This window comes from Cucumis melo, chromosome 8, assembly GCF_025177605.1.
Source record: "Cucumis melo cultivar AY chromosome 8, USDA_Cmelo_AY_1.0, whole genome shotgun sequence".
In the NCBI taxonomy this organism is placed as follows: domain Eukaryota; kingdom Viridiplantae; phylum Streptophyta; class Magnoliopsida; order Cucurbitales; family Cucurbitaceae; genus Cucumis; species Cucumis melo.
Window position 1 is genome coordinate 22,303,084 of NC_066864.1, and position 21,561 is coordinate 22,324,644.

At 34.6% G+C, this 21,561-nt stretch overlaps 1 protein-coding gene across 1 annotated transcript; it reads right to left on the minus strand.

Moving 5' to 3' along the window:
* Nucleotides 1–11,879: 11,879 nt before the first annotated feature.
* Nucleotides 11,880–15,425, minus strand: LOC103486069 (rhomboid-like protein 14, mitochondrial). The gene is made up of 3 exons (XM_008443888.3): nt 15,174–15,425; nt 13,745–13,937; nt 11,880–12,930 (listed from the first exon to the last, which is right to left on the minus strand). Exons 2-3 carry the CDS (start codon nt 13,916–13,918, stop codon nt 12,160–12,162), a joined length of 945 nt encoding a protein of 314 aa, XP_008442110.1. The 5' UTR covers nt 13,919–13,937; nt 15,174–15,425; the 3' UTR covers nt 11,880–12,159.
* Nucleotides 15,426–21,561: the final 6,136 nt, after the last annotated feature.

The window sequence follows — 21,561 nt, forward strand, 5'->3', positions numbered from 1 at the left end:
ATAGACTCAATGAGGCACCTAGTCATCACTTGCTTATGTGAGAAATGGTCAAAGAATTCAATAGCAACATTGCAATGAACGATTACGAGCAAAGACTCATTGCAATGAGCAATCGCATATCACATGGTCATGTATCAAAAAATCAGTCATTTAGAAGGAAACAACACATTTAGAATGATTGTGTTGTTGGACTTTATGTCATAAAACTCATAGTTTGTAGTTTAAAATTATATTCTAATCAATAAAATATTTATTGAGGATTTATTAGTGAAAATTGAATACTATAATCTTGAATCCAATAAACTGAGGTCCCGATGATATTTATTGTAGACTTAAATTTTATGTAGAGACATAAACGCGAATCAAGTTGGAGTATATAGCCCAAACAGTCAATAGCATATGAATAAGGTTGAACCTCTTATTCTACAAACACTATGGATGCAACCCATTTTGTAGTTAGTATAAACGATGTGATCCAGAATCATTCATGTAGATATATGGAAGTGGAGGCATCCTATGTAAATAGTTTACATAAGATTGGAACCATGAAATAGTCACGTTATAACACTGTTCTCTATAAAACTGACTATATCAATTTTTGATGACCTAAGTAACTTAATCTTAATTCTGAGCTAACTATGAACTTCTATTCAAAAGCAATTATCCTTAGATCTGCATAGGTGAGGGTAGCTCATCAGCGCTGGCCCAATAAGCCTCCAATTTCAAAGGTATGACTAGGTAGATGGATAAGGACATAGGGTGCAAGATGGAATTCGCTCCTACCTGCTTTAAGGTTAGTAAATAGGTTTGTTCCCTTAAGAACTGAATCCAAGTCTTGAACAAGGGGCCCTACCCTCTCATTAGCTCGAGAGGGATTCAGTTTATAGGTTTGACCTAAAACAAATTATTCAATAGTAGATCAGTGGGACTTAAGGAACAAGAGGTAATCTAAAGAGTAAAACGGTATTATGACCCAGCCAAGATTATGAACAACCTGTGAAGGATTAACTTACTGATCATGGTTATATCAGATAGACAGAAATATATCTACAGTGAAGGGAGTGCAAACTACGAGACTTTAGTGAAGTGACACGTTAGTAACAAATGTTGATTAGCTCAATCTAAAAGGGTTTAGCCAGTTAATCTCGAATCGTTGGAGCCCATGATCTATAGGTCCATTAGGTTCCCCTGCTAGCTCATATGGAATTAACTTAGAACAATATGTTGGAATACTTGAAATTGTTTGAATTAGGCAGAGAGAAACCGACAAATATATGTGATATAACCATCGATTATGGAGCTTTTTGTTTAAATATGATTTAAATATTAAAAATGTGAATACAGATTCATATTCAGAAGCTCGGAATTGATGGAAATGATCAAAGTTGTAAAAAGTCAAAATGTTGAAGACTTTGAAAAGTCAAACTTTGACCGAGTTTATATTCAAATATGATTTGAATTTTAGAAAAATAAATGTAAATTCATGTTCGGGAGGTTGAAATTAGTCGTGACGGATAAAATGGTAAAAAGTCAAAATGTTGACTTTGACTTGAATGGTCAAATGACCATATTACCCTTGGACTAAAGTTAGTGGGAAAATCCAACATTTTGTTGGATAATCCCACTAACACTTAGTGGGATAGGTGGCTACATAAGATGTAAACACCTAGCCCACTAAGTTCCACTAATGGTTAGTGGATTATTAGGTGTTGAGATTTAACAAACTAATTACATGCAATTTTGCATCTAATTAGCTTATTTAAATGCTACTTTTAGTTATTTTGAAGACTTTTTTTGGCCAATTTTGTATTTTGGTTTTTACAGAAAGTTTACCAAACTTTTTTTTCTCTAAAAATCTCAACCAAACTTCACCTCCAATTTCCATCTCTCTATTTTTATTTCCTTCACTGAACGGGTCCTACAATCCGGTTCTAAATCTGGAGAATAGCGGATCAACGCTATTGGTGGTCCCGCCCGAGTTTGTGAGAAGATTTCGAGGAATCGGGAAGCTATGAGGGTAAGTTTTCTTCTAACCCTAATTTCATTTAATTAGGATAGATTTTGCATGTTAATCTCTAAAATGTCTAGATGCATCTAGAGTAAATTTTCGTTGCGCATCTCTACTTTTTTCCATCATATGTAGGATATTGATCGCAATAAGGATCCAATCATTCACCTTTGGAATCCAAATGCATGGATGCTCTTGTAATATATGGCTTTCTTTAACTCTATTATGATTGCATCATTTTTGTATTTACTGCTTTTCTTTACTTCTTTATAGTTTAGAAGTTTTTGACAATGTAGAAAAGAAGTTGAGTTCTATCATGTGAAAGTTAGGCAAAGAAAGAATAAGGTTCTACACGATAAGACCACTCTGCGAGCTTGGAACAAGGTCAAGATGCATCATGCATTATAATTCTCTCACGAAGCTTATCAGGTACAAGGAAAGGCCATGGGTTAATTAAGGTTTCAGAGAAGGTAGAAGGTCAATTTCAAGTTTCAAATAAATGCAATGATGAGCAACCACCTAGGGAACCCAAATGACGGTGTCAAATGTCCCGTCATAATTAAAGAGCATCATGATAACCGACGCAATAACCCAACGTAAACCATGGTTAGTCCTCCCTTTAAAAATCCACAAAAAACCTAATTCACACTTTTCGCCACCTGCATTTCCTAAATAACTCTGAGCTCTCAGCATTTCTCCAACTATCACTTTCAACGAGTTGCAACTAATCTTCATTTCCTACTCTTTTACATTCCACTCATTTAATTTCCTCCCTATCCTAAAGGCCGAAAAGAAGACCATTTGACAAACTATTAAGGAGTACCTAACCTTCAAGGCCAGCAAATCTCACAATGAGGCTAAACAAGTCTGTTTCGACGGTCTTGTGTCAAAACAAGCCTAACTCAACCCCATGACCCAAGCTTATGAAGGAACAAGTAACCCAAGCCATGGTTAGACACAAGGGGTTGGGAGGGGTTAGGAGTGAAGAGCAAGATAAGGAGGCATTGAAGCCATTGATAGTTAATGGAGTATAGGTCAAATTGTGTGAATCTGATTTAACTCCTCTGTTAACAATGGTTGAAAAAATGAAGAAATCTCAGGAAGTACATGAAAAAATGGCAATGGAAGAAAAGGAGAAAGAATAAAAAGAGAAAGAAGAGAGGGAAAGAAGGAAAAATAAAGGAAGGAACAAGAGGAGAAGACAAAAAGAGAGAGAAACGAGGCGAGAAAGACAAGAAACAACCTCCTTGCCTATTGCCCCAACTAAGTTTGAGAGGGTCGCGATAAAGGCCCATAAGCAATGCGTTAAAATGCATTATGCCAGAGTTCTTACCATCACCTGTCAGAGCATTCAGCTGGAGAAAGTTATTCGAAGGGGTGATTGCGATAAGAGCAAACATAGTAAACGTATTCTATAAAGGATATATCTGCGAAGAAAAACACTACGCAATGGTCAAAGGGAAGAAAGTGTATTTTGGGCCATAAGCAATCAATATGTTAAATGGACTAGATGGCAACGCGATTGGGCATAAAATTTTCAAGAACCCAACGCAACAAAACATGAATAATCTATTGGCAAGAGTTGCTTGGCTGAGAACAAAGTGGGACAAAATGCCAACTGAGAAGTACCAACTCTTCCTGCATAACTTGAACACCGCAGCCAGTGTTTGGTTGTTGTTTCTGAAGAAAAAGATCATGCCTATGCAACACGACACCACCATTTTCATTCACAAGGTCATGCTCCTTTACTACATTATGAAGGAGATCCTAGTAAATGTGGGCGAGATCATCTGGGGTAAAATGTGTTGTTAAAAATAAAAATTATTCCTCAACACATTTTTTGTGATACAATTGAATTTTTCTTGACACAATTTTTGCGTTATCAATCAACGATAATATTATTGTGTCATTAAAAAACTTCTCAAATAGAAACCCTTTTTAAATTAATCCCAAAATTTTTAAATTATGTATTTCAAAATTTTTAAATTATGTATTTCCCTCTCTCTCGCAAGAAAAACGTAAACATTCTCCAAATTTTTTTCCTCTCCCGCAAAAACAGGCGTAACATCTACAAACCCAAATCCGTCGATTCCTTACTCCAACTGCCATCGAAATTTGCAGGTGCACCGTATAACATCTAAAGAGAAATCTCCCTTGCTTATCTTTAGTGGGTTGCTTTTAAGTTTTAATTATTCAATATAGGTTGAGTCCTTGTGAAGATTTAGATAGAATGCCCTTTTTCAATACTTGGAATTCTAACCCTTGCTTATCTTTTCAGCAGTAACAACTTGACTTTTAGGAGCCAACCAAATCTTCAATGAATCCCCAACGGACTTTGATAAATCACTAACATGTTTAGACTTCATGATATTTGATTAAGTTTAATGGCAAGAAGATGGGGCACAATCTACCATAGGAACAAAATAATTAGGTGACCCAGACCAACTAGATAATCGAGAAGGATAAAGCTTATAAACATTAGCATCAGTTCCCCTTACTTTAGAATGGAAAGAAGAGTTGGTGACCTCAAGCTTGTTGTTAGACTTTAGGTCAGGCCAGCAATCATGTTGATTTAGTGACCTTAAACTCAAATCATGAGAGCCTAAAACTCGAACAGTAACTGGAAAAGGCTTTTGAATTAGGCTATTACCTTTACGAATGTATGAAGTACTCTAAAGCATTCCACCTCCTCCATGTAACTGCTCTTGGGGAGAAATAGAGCTCAAAGAAGTCTTATTTTCAAGATCTGGAGATGGAGAACTTACATTTCGATACCAACTTCTGGGTTTTTTACTACAGGCTTATTTCCAAGTACTTTATCGTTTCCTCTTCCAAAAAACATCCTTATCTTTTTGAAGAGTTTTTTTTCCTTCTTTGCTTGAATTATGGCAACACACTTTGAGGGTGTTTGGGGTTAGGGTTTGGGCTGTGGGGTTGGGTTAGCCCAACCCTAACCCCCGTTTGGGCCCAATGTTAAGGAAACCCTAGTTTTAGGGTTTCCTTAACACGATTTCACTCTTCCTTCGAACGGCGATACGCGTGTTCGTGAATCCGGTTTCCTCCTTCAGCGCAATCCGTCTTCGATTTATCCTTCAAACCGATTTCATTTCGTCCTTCAGCGCAATCCGTCTTCGATTTTTCCTTGAAACCGATTTCATCTTCTTCTCAACCCTTATTCCTCGATATTTTTTCCTTTTTCTTTCTTTCTGTCATCTCCCGCATGGAAACCACGAACCGTTTCGTCTTCTACCTCATGTTTTCTAGGGTTTCTGTTCGTTCATCCAATGTCCGGTCGATTTTGGTTTTTTTCCTTTCATCCTCTAATACACTCGTTCGTTTCGTCTTCTCCCTCAAGTTTTGTATGGTTTCTGTTCGTAATCTTTTGTCCGGTCGATTAGGGTTTTTTCCGTTTCATCCTTTAATCCATTCGATGGTTTCGTCTTCTCCCTCAACCTTTAATCCATTCTGCCCTTGCGTTTTCGCGATGAAACCGGATTTCGTTACGCCGAATCTCTCTCTAAATCTCTCTCATCCGTCTCTCTCACTCCGAAAGGGCTTCTGTGTTCGTTGAAGCCGACGAATTCGTTGGCTCCGAACACGATTTCCTTTTTGGAATCATGGCTTTTGGCTCCTTGAAACCTTCTTGCCGCCGTGGTTCGTTTATGCTCTCGGGTCCTTCGATTGGCAATAGGACAGATTCTTCACGTAGCCATTGGAGCTTGGTAGGGAGGTTTGGAGTTCTCAATCCACTTTTTTTTAAAGCCGATGATGAGTTATAATTTCTGCTGAATTGTTCTCTATTGTTTACCAATGTGTTATGTGTTCTGTATTGTTACCTATGTCTTCTGTGTTGTTCTGTATTGTTTACCTTTCTGTTGTCTGTTCTCTATTGTTTACCTTTGTGTTGTCTGTTCTCTATTGTTTACCTTTATGTTGTCTGTTCTCTATTGTTTACCTTTGTGTTGTCTGTTCTCTATTGTTTACCTATGTATTCTGTGTTCTCTATTGTTTACCTATGTATTCTGTGTTCTCAATTTTTTAGCTATGTGTTATTTTTTAGTGAATGTATGCAATTCCGGCCATGATGAGTTCAAATTTGTGTAATACTCTTACAATTGTTGTTTTTTTTTTTTACAATTGTTTTAGTATTACCTCTCTGTGTACAATTGTTTCATTTTCAAATTTGTTACATTAATTTTCAATTCTTCTATTGTTCTGTATATGTATTGTTTCTATTATTTTGCCATGTCTTATTGCTTTACTATTGTCTCTTCCATGTCTTTTTAGTGTATGGATTTGACTTCACATTTCCTTACAAAATTAATTTCACTCTTCTATTCTGTTTTATTGTTCTGTTACAAAATTTATTTTACTCTTCTCTGTATTCTTTCTGCCCAGTGTTGTCTCTTCTTCCTTTCTGTCCAGTGTTGTCTCTTCTTCCTTTCTGTCCAGTGTTGTCTCTTCTTCCTTTCTGTCCAGTGTTGTCTCTTCCATGTTTTTGTAGGGTATGCTTCTGTTATAGGTTTCAGTATATAGGCTTTGACTATGCTATGCTTTATGTCAGTTGCAGAGAGATAGGGCCTGTATTTTATTGATAGTTGGCTGTACTTTGCTATTTTGGTCTTTATATTTTTGTTGACCTCCCTCCAAGTCCTATCAACTTGCCCCATCTTTCCCCTATATATTGGCACCTTTCCTCTTTTGATTCACTGCATTCTTCTTCCTCTTTGTATCATCTCTGTGGTTTTAAGTTACATTTTGTAAGTTCTCTTCTTCTTTACTGTTACCATGTGTCTTTTGTACCCTCTATGTGCTTGTAACTTATCTTTTGTATTCATTACCGTTACCATGTACGTTGTCTCTTCCATGTCTTTTTAGTCTATGGTTTTTGCTATATGTTTTCTATACATTTCTGTCCTTTATTTATTTTCCTATAACTATGATGGAATTCCATTCATTTTTTTGGAATGGAATCAAAACTCTGAGGCTACTAAATTAAAATCAATCTTATTTTTACGGTTTCCCGATTCAATCTTCATTTGGAGTTTAATTGTTCGTCCTAAAAAGGTATGTATATTTAATTTTTTTTTCATACGTTTTTTATTGTGTTTTAATTACAAATAATAATCATATTCTTCTCTTATGTAGGACGTTGCGACGAAGAAGTTCGAAATTATTTGAAGAGGTACTCTTGTAATAGCCGTTTGTAGGCTTTGATAATGTATTTTATTTTTTTTTCGTTTATTTCCGGTTTTGTATAATTTTATAATAAACATTTTGTATATAGAACATTCGGGTTAATTTGTTACATAATGTATCCTTTTAATTTTCTGTTTTTTAACAAAAAATTTTTCTATATAGTAATAAAGTTTGTACAAATGTGTTTGAAGCTTTCAAAATTTAGTACACACGTTCCAAAGTTTAATCACATTTTTTTTTGTAATTTATTCCAAACCGTTTTAAACATAAATTATAACTTTTATTTTTCTACCAACAAATAATTAAAAAGTGTAATAAAAACTATTGTATATAGAATTGAGAGTTCGTGGCCTTATAAAAAGTTTTGCAAGTTGTAAGAACTATAAAATGGACATAGGTTGAGAAAATAGAGATAAAAAAACTCTCCAACGAAAATGTATTTATTTCTTTCATAAAAAAACATAAATGATATATTATTTATTTCACTTCAAATATTTTGTATTTTGTTAATTTATATTTGAAGATCAAATGTTGAGATTAGTAATTATGAGCAATATAGAAGTCATAAAAAAATTCATATACATTCTAAATAATTAGGTTATGTAGCATATTGTGAAATAATTAGGTTAAAAAAAATATATACATTGAAAATACATTGCTTATTATTTCGTTACGTTTTTTTCTGTATCATGTATTCGATGGTTTATGCATTTTATATTGTCAAGAACTTCTTTTCTTCATTCCTAATGTTTATTTTAAATGAAAGAAACTAGTCACAATTTTCGAAAAGCGTTATAACGGCTATTTATATAGGTTTAAAATTGGATGACTTCGCTATCGCCCATTAGAAATATTGAATAATTTTTTTATCTTTATAAGAAATTAATTGTAATAAATTTATCACAATATGTTCATAAATTTATTTTAATTTGGCCAACTGTATATATTAATTTAATAACATTACACATACAACAAATAAAATAGGAGAATAATACGGATTCGAGGATTTCGTAAAAAAATATGCAATAATTTTTTTATGATATTTACAATTGAATTTAAAAATATTATACCACATAAAAAATTAATTAACCTAACCCATTTAACAATTTTCCCAAATAAAATTTATCACAAAATCCACATAAACCTACCCACCTAACCCTTCCCCCAAACACATTTTATCATAAAATTCCCATTAAACTACCCACCTAACCCTTCCCCCAAACACATCTTATCATAAAATCCCCATTAATCCTCCCCACCTAACTCTTCCCCCAAACACATTTTATCATAAAATCCCCATTAACTCTTCCCACCTAACCCTTCCCCCAAACACATATTATCATAAAACTACCTTTTTAAACCCTTCCCCCAAACAAGGGTTATGATAAAACTAGGTTTAACTTAACACTAGTTTTATCTTAACACTAACCCTTCCCTAAATCAACCCTTCCCCCAAACGCACCCTTTATGTTTTATGTTATGTGTATTGATTGATTTGAATTTGGTATATGTTTAATATATAAGACAACAAGTCAACTATTCTTTAATTTATTGAATTAAACTGAGAATTCTAATTCCTTGTAACCTGTCAAATGGAATGTTGTCCCTCTTCTGCTAAAATAAATACAGTTGTTGTCTGTTCTACTTTTCCTTTCAGACTCTTGTGTAAAAATTTTAGGATTCCAAAGTTAGTATGAATGTTTTTCCTGCAAGTGGGAATATTACTTGATCCAATGATTCTTCATTTCTTCTCTTTGGCTTGATTTGATTGAATCCTTGGCTTTTGAAATTTGATGGTTGCAGATTTAGTAGTTTAATGTGCAAATCTCATTTTCTGGACTAAAAGCAAATCTTGTAGAATGGCTATCTCACAAGAAACATCCAATTTTGATGAGATTTATATAAAGTAGAGTTTGATTTTCTCTAATTGTTTCAAGGTACTCATTCGCCCTTCGTAAAGGTTTTCGAAAAAGGACAAGTCTTCATCCATTACGTACCCTCTTTCTACATTTGATTTTTAGGATTTAAAGAATTTGATGGCACAAGTATACTCAGCAGCAGAGTATTTGGAACTCTCATACACAAATGACGACAAAAAAACAGATGTGAATTAGTTGAAAGGGTTTTCAGAAAGAAGTAATCAGAATTTTCCTTCTATTAGTATTAGTTTATTAGAGATTGAACTGGAAACAATCATTTTTTTCACTATTATGAAGGAGCTAGTCTAAAAAAGATTTGATTATTTATAAAACAAGAACAACAAATAATCAAACAAATATTCTACTAATGTGGTTTTTTAACAGATTATACTACATTCCTAAAATCCACACCATGAAAATAAACTCTTCTGTAGTGTTCATATTTTTACTCTAAATTGTATTTCAATGGAAGATGATGGCTTCTTTCATTTCATTTCATTTCTTGCATGGATATGATAATGTTAGTAACATAGCCATGCATTCAGGGCTCGCCTGAAGTCAGGCATCGTTGAGAAGGTTTACTCGTGCATTCACATTTAGGGGAGTCTGAAGTCAGACATCGTCGAGAAGATTTACTCATGTATTCAAGAGGAGCCTGAAGTCTAAAGCTAATCATGTTAATTAGTCATATAGTTGAATAGAGATTATATGTTGTATCGATGTATATTGACTAAGAATGAATCATAATAATATTACTCATCAAGGCTGTGCGCAGCTCTCGAGACGTAAGCAACATTGGCCGAACTGGGTTACCAAAGTTCCTTGCGTTATTTACTTTTCTGTTGTCCCTCTAGCTATTACTATTGTTAAGTATTTTAAATTTAACTAGAGGTTAATTTGATTATCTCATACTGTTTTTCAAATTGAAAAATAACGACGTCAAACAAGTGTCGACATATAAACCTTTATTAATGAGGAATAGTGTCGTGAAAGCACATTTCTTGACAATAATTATGTGTAACGTAACATTTAAACATGACAATATATTGGTATCGATTTATAGATAAAGGGGACACATATAATACGTCAATATAAGGGTATTAATGATAATATATTTGTGTTGAATGATAGACAACGGTGACACATTTAAAGCGTTAATATAAGTGTATTAATGACAATATATTCGTGTTAAGGTATAGATAACGGTGACACATTTAAAGGGTCAATGTAAGTGTATTAATGACAATATATTAGTATCGAGATATAGACAATGGTGACACATGTAAAGCGTCAATGTAAGGGTATTGATGATAATATATTGGTCTCGAGTTATAGACATCGGTGACATATTTATTGTATCAAGATTTAGGTACTAATGACACAATTTTGGTGTCAACTAAGCATATTTAATGACACATTTTTCAAAGTGTCGTTAAATAGCTTTTCTTGAAAATGGCTTTAATGACACTAAAATTGTATCGTCGAATGTCTTTATGATGCAAATTTTGCGTCGTTAAAATCCAAATTTGTACTAGTGAACCTCCCAACAAGGGTCCTTCACATCAAGAATTCCTTTTTTGGATTAGGGCCTCGCAGTGCTAGACGCCTAATTTTTGGTATCCATCACATGCTTCTTTTTCGCCATATGTTCTCATCATGTAGCTTACTTTGACGCAATAGAACTTCGACTCACCTATTTCTCTTCACGTCGCCTTTTCTCCTTTGAATCCTTCCTCGCAGGATGCCTCATACTTACACTTATCCAAAATAACTCCCCAACAAGGCTCCTCTTCAACATGGCTCCCTTCCTTTAAATCAACGACTCACAATTTATATGTACAGTTGAACTACACGATCGTGTACTTTATATTCTTATGTAATTAAACGACCGTGTAGATGAGGTACAAAATCTATGGGTATGTGAGTTTACATTAATGGATGCATCATTTTTTAGTTATTTTATAAAAGAAAATTCATATCCAAATTAGATTACATAATCATATATTGATTACATTATTTTATTTATTCTTTCAATTGTTTAAAAACAGAAAAAGTGTTCAACTCTACGCCCAACCATATCGATTAAGTTATTGTTGAGAAGACTCTCCAAGTAATCGCATGATGCATCCCCTAGCTGTTGATAGCCATTGGAAAAGACAAATCTACGCAATCCAAATCTATCTCATGGCGAATAGTAAAATCCAAAGAGACATTGCAACAAAGAAAATTGGATTACGAGAACTTTTGTGCAAAATTTGCCAAATGTCTCATAACATATTGTAATTTCAATTGTTTAAAAACAGAAAAAGAAAACCGTTTAGACAATAATATGTTGCAAAACTTTTGACTAATAAACTCTTTTGATAATTTAATTTTTTGTTTTCGATATAATATGACAGTAACTTTCTTTTGTTAATTAGTAAATAGCTTCTGACAGGGTGTTTACCAATATTTAAATACTTTTAACAAGTGATTCTTAAACATGTTGGAAGTAAATGAGTAGACACTCCTGACGATCATGTACCCAATCTAAACGACAGAGTAAATACTCTTAAAGATCGTTTCTTAATAGTCTGACTCTGGCAATCCATATCCTTGCAAATTAAAGGACAAACCGTTCATTAGTAATATCAGTTTTTGGTTTATTATTAACCTTCACATTAGACCAACTTGCAACAACAACCATAAATGTCATTCGTGTAACAATTACTTCAATTAGAAAGGGGACGTTTGGGTGTCACAAGATTCAACCATTATCAAGAAGCAGCCACATGAAGAGATGTCATATAGAAAAACAATGATGAAAAGAAAGTATATCAATTCCTTCCCTGTGTACAAAGACTTTTCAATCTGTGTTCAATCAAATTTGCTATATTCCTAAACACAAGCTCCATGCTCCATACCACTTCATTTTTTCAACATCTAGTAAACAACTTCATCATTTGCGGGAGATATGGTGTTAGTAGTCTTTCGATTTACTCTACTAAAAGTAAATATCTGGTGGCCTGAGAAAAAGAACAATCTATTCTATCATCAACCAAATCTTTCAAGTCTCCGACGACGCATTTCCTCTCGAGTAAAATCCAATTGACTTGATAATTGGTTAGAATGCAGCACCCCATCCTGCCGATCTGTCCCACACATTTCACATGTACTTAATAAACCAGAATTGTCAAATGTACATGCTCGACACCTCCATGTACCGATACTCGTTACAGGCCTTGAACCGACCGTTCCTCCTCCAAATATCCTACGCTGCCGAAAGGGATTCAAGCGGCTGAAAAATCCAAGAGGGCGACTCAATATTCGACCAACACTTCTAATAAGAAGCGTCAATGGATCTGACCCTGAATTGGTACCCTTCAGACGCAAAAAGAGAAGACCAGCAAGTATACCACCAAGATGACCAAGGAAAGAGACACCAGGTGAAACCATTTGGATAAGTATTAGTTCCAACCATGCAGCATGACTTGATGGTACTCTTAGACCATGAATGTAAGTGTAGCTTTCGGTTTCAGAACCAAGAACAACTTTCAAAGCAAAAAGTACACCGGAAAACCCAACAGAATATTCATAGTAGTAAGGCCTCCCATAATTAAAGAAAATTAGTAAGGATTTGATGAGCAACAAGGTAATTCCCTGCGACATTACGAGTAATGCACCAACCATTGAAGCAAATTCAATACTACCCATTGATGTTTCCAACTGAGTGCCTTTCCATAGTAGAGATATCATGTTGTAGACAAGGTGAGGGTCACCCACATGGTAGAATGGTGATAGTAAAAAACGCTTCAAGTCCTTGTGCTGGCAAGTGGGAAATGCAAATGATACCAATATTATGACAGTGATAGCAATGCCAATATCACATTATCTCATTCAAAAACGACATACAAACAAATTGATAAACAACAAAAAAAAGAAAATAGTCCTACGGGAGTTCAAAAATTCTTAGGTATATACTTATCAAGGAGGACTAAAGAATTACAATACTGAAAAGCAAGAAACTGTGGATATTGTACAAAAATCAAAGCATCAAAACTCTTAAAAAGCTTTTCATTTTTCTCAAAATCAAAGTTTAACTATAATTTGAGGCCATCATATAACCTCACTATGAGGACAACTTGTAAGGACACAAATTACACACAGTTATGTGGGGGCTACCCAATCTAGATGTGTTTTGCAACGTTCAACATATTACCAAGAACCATTTCTTATGGTAAAAGCATACAAATTTGACTAGTATCTACTGATTTATTCCATTTTCTCAATGAAAAAATGACTACAGCTAAAAAGCTCAATAAATAAAGACCTATAGTTTCAATGATGCTATAAAGCAGGTAGTCAGTATCTAAGGAAACTACAATATTTTTTATACAGCTGATCAAGAAAGAAATATGACATCTATTTCTGAATGAGACAGCAATTCTTTATTCCAGAGAAAGTAATGTGCCATTCTGTTTAAGACTTCCTTACCAATGTATTAATAAATAGGAAGGTCCTCAGCAGAAAGATCTATCATTAAATTTTTATAATCATCACCAATTAACCCTAACATTGAGAGTGCACTTAGTCTTAAACAGAGAACAGAAGAAGAGAACTAATTAGCCAGAATAGTCACCTTGAGGATGAGATGTGCATTAAACCAGACCTCATCTATGGAAGGGATGATATGATGAAGAAAATTAGGCCTTAGATGAATGAGAGTATTAGAGGCAAGGAGCCCCAGAGTGATGGGGTTCCCTTGGAGCCTGTAGTATTGGCTCACTACTTGGTAAGCTAGCAGTGGTAACATTCCTGCCTGCGCTTATTCCCTATAGTATCCAATAAAAAGATGGTTAAAGTAGGAACAATAATACAAAAGAGGAAAGAGCAGCATTCTCATGCATTGCAACTCGAGCAAATATTGTTTCAAAAAGAAATATAGATATAACTAGGGTACCAAACTGTTAGGATCCCTCCTAACAAGAACTTATCTCAAGAACAAAGGATGAGCTAAAGAACAGTTATAGAACAATCAAATATGAAAATATATGAAATATATTCTAGAATACCACAAGAGCAAGAAACAAAGTAACCCTAGCCTTTCAAGAAGGCTAGACTCTCCCAAATTCCCTTTACAAGGAAATCCCTCTACAAAATTCTTCACACCTCTCCCCAACCCCTCTCCTACTGTTTATAACAAAAAGACCTAACTATCTTACTAAATATTTGCTAATATGCCCCCACTAATAACCATCTTCATTTTCTACTAAAAATCCACTATTTTCCTATCTAGGTTCCTTACACAAATTTCCTGGAGCAAGCCCCTATTCTTACATTAGCATAGTATCTATGTCAGGAAGAAATAAATACCAAATTATAGTCAAGGTTCAAGTGGAAGAACTGGGTTGCCATAGCAATGCCTTAAGTTTGGCATAGCTGAAGATGACTTTTAGCATTGCATGCACTGCGAAGCTAAAGATATCTTTCTCCAGTCTCTGACGTGTCATTAGGTCGATTTTGACATGTGCCACTTTATTCGTTGTGATTTTATATTATGTACAGGAAAAGGCCAAGGTTGTGCATACATGATATACAAAATATTAGGCTGGAAACCTGAAGTCCAACTTCCAAAATGGAACTCCCATAAATAATTAGCAGTATCAAATCCTCAAATTTCAAGACCATTCCAAATCCAAAAGAAATTCAATTTTAAAGCAGTCCATATAGCTTACACAAAACAAATCATCTATGGTAACTCACATAACTTGCAACTATTAAAGATCAAACGTCAAAACTAGACCTATTGAGAAATGGCATTCGAGTATTCTAGACTTGAAAACAAACAATAATGTGAACAACGAGCGAGCAGCAAGTGTTCCCCTTATACAATCACAAAACCAAGAACATGCGACAGAGGAAAAAACAAACTCACTAAATTGATTACACAATACTGATTCTATCAAAAGATAGTCCATATTTTGCAAAAAGAAATAAATCGAGGAGTGAAGAAATCAAGGAAATGGCGTTGGAAAGCAGGAAATTGAGAATTAAACCGGGAATCTTACCTGTTGAAACTTGAAAGAGCAGAAAAGAACGAAGGGAGCAGCAAAGTACAGTATTTGATCAAAGGGAAAGGGTGTCGACGTACAGAATAACTCCGATGTCCCACCGATTAAGAACTCCACCTTGGATTGCCTTGCCGACTACGAAATCTCTAGAAACTCACGAATGTTCTTTTCCTTTCTTTTCTTTTCTGTTCTCTTTTCATTTTGGCTGAATTACATTAATCTTCAGCCTTTTTTCACGAATAAGCTCCAAAGTCTACAATACAATACCCCTTTATTCCATAAACCTTACAGAAATAATTTGTTAATTTCGAATTTCACTTTAACGGTGTAATTATTCATTTGAGTTAAAACTTAGGGTTTTTTCAAAAAAAAAATGTAGGAATAAATCTAAAAACAGACAAATGACTCACATCGATAAATATCAAAAAATACTTTTTTCTACACGTAATCAATCAATATCACATCTCAATAAAAGGAATGATATGAAAGTAAGGTAAAAAAAAAAAAAAACTTTAAGACAAATTAAAAGTTAAAACCTATACTAATAATGTGCATCTTCTTTTTTTTTTTGGCTCAATCATAAGAACTTCAAAGTTGAGCGTGTTTAACGAGTACTCTAATAAGCCTTTAAAACAAGTAAGGATATACTGACAGGTAACGGGAAATGCAGGAAAATGTCTGTAAATACTCAATTCTATATTCTAAGTTATTATTCTAAGTTGAGGTAATTACTATTAAAATAAATAAAGATTTTATTATCTAAAATGAAAGAGAAAACTTAATTTTCAAATGAATAATTTCAAATACTCATTTATTAATCATAATTTGGAAAAATAGAAATAAATGTTAGAAAATTTAGTCTTAGTTCGGGCCCTATCTAACTTTTTAAAAAAATAACACAGAAATAATCCATAAATTCAATCAGTTCAAATAAAAATACTAAAAGTCAAATACTTAAAACATGGAAGGCGAAAGCAACATAAAATTTTCCTATGGTACGTCACGGACCCTTCTCATCATTCATCAACTTTCCTTTACCTCTACCTCAACCTTTACCTTAAAAATTAAACGTAGAAAAAGTGAGTATAAATATACTCAATAAGGGATCCACTACTAATCCCGCTAGGTGTTTATTAACTTTCCATTAGGGTCCCGCAAGGAAATACCCAAAACTATCATGCTCCCAAATACATGCAATCTAGTGATCCCATAAGGACACATCTGGTCTGCCAGTGAACCCGAAGGAACACCTAAGACATCGGGTTGTAAGTGACCCCGTCAGACCATTCATAAAACATCATTACAATAAGTTGAGGGACTCTCGACACTATCATGCATCGAGAAAGATTGGAAACGGCGTCAGGGAAGGCTTCTCTGATGTACAAACTAACATCGGGAAGAATGTCGGGAGAAATGCGTCAGGAGAATTATTTTCGATGTGCAACCAGCACGGCATCGAGAATACACTTCTCCCAACGTCTCTGTGGTCGACGTTGATACAATGTCGAAAAAACATAATCCCCGACGTCACGCCTATACATTGGCAATAGTGCACCGCCAACGTCGTCTTTTGGCGTTGGAAAAAGATATTTCCCAATGCAACGTCGGAAACCTTTCATGTGACGCTTTCGACCAAGCATTGAAAAAAGGGCATCACTTTCGATGCCTTATGTGCATCGAGAGATAGTTTAAATATATATTTTTTATTGAATTATGTTTTATTCAATCGTATAGCATTCTTTTCGATTCTAATTCGATTTAAATTGAATCAAATTGTACAAAATAAATAATAAATTAGTAAATAATCATATAAAATATCAAATCCAAATAAATTATATTATAATTAAATGTTACATTGTCTAATAATGTTTGAAAAGAATTACATAGAAATGAAAAATACGTTTGTCTCCTAATGACCATGTATGACATATTACAACAAGTTCACACCTATAATGACACAAAAGTGAGTTTAGATATGCATATCATTGAATAATGCAAAGTAAAAACCTTAATAATTGAAACATATGTACCGCAAGGGCTCATGGTTCCCCTCTGTACCTGACTCATTTCTTCCATTTGTTGTGTGTGCAACTTCGATGTCCTTCTCTGTTCTTCAATCATGTGTTTAGCTTCTTCAAGCTTGACTCCTTTTACTGCTTAATCAGAACTAGCTTGACTCTTTGGTTCAATAAGAACTTTAGTTTCTTCGACGTTCCTAGCTTGTGAAAACGAGGTCGAAGAACTGCTAGGCCTTCCATCTTTTGAACCTACCTACCCGTTCCAATTTCCAACAAACTTTACAACCCCCTTACACAGCTTCAAACCCTAGAAAATACTAACAAATTCAAAACCAAGTTTGCACTGAATAGGCTACCATAACTGCAGGCTAGCCGTAACAAATCAACAATAAATTATTTGAATATTTACAAGCTATCTAACAATTCCAACAAACAAAACTACTAAGAAAAATCAACTAAGTTTGAACTAAAAGCTATCAAACTGTAGGATAGCCAAAACAAATCTCTACCATAAATTACAATAATTATAAAACAATAACAACCTTCACAAAGAAAAATATTAAAATCGTTACACCCCTTTCCTCAAATTTAATACTACCCTCTTTAATTTTCAATTCAACCCCCTACCCCCATCCTAAATTCAAATTTTCAATTATCAAATCCATAAAACACATAAAATTCAAATTGATTTCTAAAACTTATTCCAAAACTAATTCAAAACTAAATCACAAAATTAATTCAAACCCTAAATCATAAAACTAATTTGAAATAAATCTAAACCTAAACTAAACCAAAACAAACTAAAGTACTTACCGTAGTTAGGAGCAGCAGCGACAACGAGGATGAACGACGGTGAGTGGCGGACAACTCTCTTCTCTCTCGTTTTCTTTCTTTCTTTCTCTTTTTATTCTGTGATTTACAGAACTAAAAAGAGTTATTTACAAGGACACTCCAAATGCACCACGAAAAGTCGGGAGAAGATGCCAAGTCCCAACACTATTAGTAATATGTTGCTCTTGTTGAACAATAATCCTGATGCATTACTAATGACATCAAGATATATTAGCCCCTGTCCTGACATTGTGCATCGCGTGTCGCGAGAAAGGAAACATATTACTTAATTGTTTCCTATCCTCTGACGTTATTGCTAAATACGTCGACAATTGGAGTCAAAGTCCCAACGTTTGCTACATAGCATCGGGGAATGTGTGACGATTAAATTATATATTTGAGTTTTCCCAACATCTTGTTCATATGTATCAAAAATATGGAAGCTTATCATGACGTCTCTCAAAAAGGCATCGAAAAAATCAAATATATATTTAATTTTCACACGTTCACCAACGTTCATGTTATAGGGGTCAGGAGATGTTTACCTTAGCCCAACATCGATTTCACAGTGTCAGGATATATGAACTTCATCAGCATAGAGAATAATGCGTTGGAGGGAACACCTATCTCTCGACGTTGTTTTCTCCAATGTTGGTTTATGCGTCGGGAGAATCTCGATTTCTTGTAGTACATGTCATGACAGACTGATAGTCATGTCGAACTCACACAATCATAAATTTGTGAAAGGTGGTGATCCTAAAGGACACCCATGTAGGTACAATCCTAAGAGCCAAAGTTAACAGAACACCAGACAATAGCATGTAGTATATCATAAATATCATTTGTAGGTAGCATATTCTCAATCCCTACCATGAATATTTTCAATATTTTGATATTTTTGTACAAAATATGAAAGAAGACTCCGATACGAACTCAACGCAATGAAAATCACGTAAAACAGAGTACAAACGAAGGAGAATGGGCAATTTAAACATCAGGGGCATTTTAGTAAATAACCCTTGACACACTTTAGCCCCACACGTGCGAATCAGCTTTCAAATCACCGACTCGAATCTTACCACACGTAAAATAATTCCAAATTTCTTTAAAATTTCGTTCGCGCGTGTCTCATTCGCCTCCCCTCTCTCCTTATGCCATGTTTCAACTTCTGATGCGCGAACGCCTTTCCCACCATCCGAGTTCGAATCTGGTAGTGTTGATTTCATTATTTTCTTCGTTTTTCTTTGATGGAAAACTCGTAAATAAAATTAGGGGTGTAAGAATAACCCGACAACCCGAATAACCCAGACTACCCAACCCATATTATGTGGGTTGGGTTGGGTTGGTTTAAAATATGGGTTGGGTTGGGTTGAAAATTTTAAATTTTTTCGGGTTGGGTTGGGTCTCGGGTTGGAGGGTCGAAAAATTTGGTTCAACCCAACCCAACCCGAATTAATATATATATATATATATATATTGTTTTTTAATAAAATATAAAGTTAAAAGAAACTAAAACCCTAAAAAGACAGACGCACGCAGTAGGCAGTACGCACTCAGCCTTTCCTCTTCTCTCACATTCAGTTCTGTCTTCGACTCCTCGCCCGTCGCCCGTCGCCCGTTGATCTCCTCTCCCGTCGCCTGTCAATCTCCTCCTCCTCATCATTCGATTTCGATCTCATCAGTTCGCCTGTCGCCCGTCGCCCGTCGATCTCCTTACCGTCGGTCTCGTCTCTCGCCTTCAGTTTTGTCTTCGTAAAGGTTAGTACGTCTTCTCATTCTCGCCTTCTGTCTTCGTTATTTCGGCCATCAGTTCTATTTTTACATCTTTGTTATCACTTGCTTCTGACTTCGTTAAGACAAATTACTATTTTTACATCTTTACATATTTTTAAAGAAACGAAACCAAAAACAAATGAATAAGAAATGCATTTGCTTCTGCCTTATGGATGTAATTACAATTACATTTTGTAGAATCTTGTATTTGAAATACTGTAATTACATTTAGATTTTGTAATTGATTTCGTAGAACCAAAAGTATATAAGATTGAATGTTTGGTAAATGTGGAAATGCGTACATAGGATGATGAACTAAAGACGAAAATTGTCTTTTGTAATTGTTTTAGTTACTGTGAGTCTGTGATGGACAAATTGGGCATTCTGGTGCTGAAGGAGCGATTTGAAACAAAATCAACTAATTGGCAACCAACAAAAGATCTAATGCTTGCTGGAAATAATTTTGATTGTGGTACTTGTCTTAATTGTTTATATTGTTGGTTGTTTGTGTGGGTTATCTGACTTTAGCTATTATACTCTTTTAGAAAATTGAAAATAGTGGTTGGTTGCTTAAAATAGTGGCAGTGTTGACTAGCATTAGATCTTTTGTTGGTTGCTAAAAATAATGCATGGCAATGGTGACGTGACTGAAAATAATACTTATATTTTTTTGTTGGTTGCGGTTGCCTTGATTATTTATATTGTTGGTTGATTGTGTGGGTTATCTGACTTTAGTTGTTATATTCTTTTAGACCATGGAGACAAGTAGTGGACAACATAGTGAAACTAGCCCCAATCTTAGTCCTAGTCCTGCCCCTTCCACTAATAACGCAACGGAAACTGTGAGTTCAAGTAAACCACCACTATCCGATAAGAAGAAAGCTAAAGCCACTAAGAAAATAACTTCCACGGTATGGGATCACTTCACAAAGTTGGAAGAGAATAGTTCTAGGTGCACATGCAATTATTGTGATAAAGAGTATTGTTGTGATACTGCATCATGTGGAACTAGCTCATTATGGAAGCACCTAAAAAATCAATGTAAGAAGTGCCCATCTAAGGAAGTAGAAGTAGGACAAACTATTCTGACTCTCCAACCTTCCACTAGTGGAAAAAGTGGTAGTAACTTTGAGACTACTCTTTTTAGTCAACAATTATGTAGGTAAGCATGTGCTAAGATGATAATTGTTGATGAGTTGCCATTCAAGTTTATCGAGAATGAGGGATTTAGAAATTTTTGTAGAGTAGCTTGTCCTAAGTTTGACCCTCCTTCAAGAGTTACAATTGCTAAAGATATGTATCAATTGTACCTGATGAAAAGAAGAAGTTGAAATCATTCTTAGTTTGCAATTCTCAAAGGGTATGTTTGACAACTGACACATGGACTTCTTTGCAAAATGTTAACTACATGGTACTCACTGCACACTTCATTGATTCAGATTGGGTTTTGCATAAAAAGATTTTAAACTTTTGTTATGTTGCTAATCACAAGGGTAAGACTATTGGAAAGCTGATAGAGAGTTGTTTATTGGAATGGGGGATCGATAAAGTCTGTTCTATAACTGTTGATAATGCAAGTTCAAACGATGGGGCAATTTCGTATATTATGAAAAGACTTAGAAGTTGGAAAACCCTAATTTTGGAAGGAGAACTGTTACACATGAGGTGTTGTGCTCACGTAATTAACTTGATTGTAAATGAGGGATTAAAAGAAATGCATTATTCAATTGCTTGTGTTCGTAATGTTGTACGGTATGTTAGAT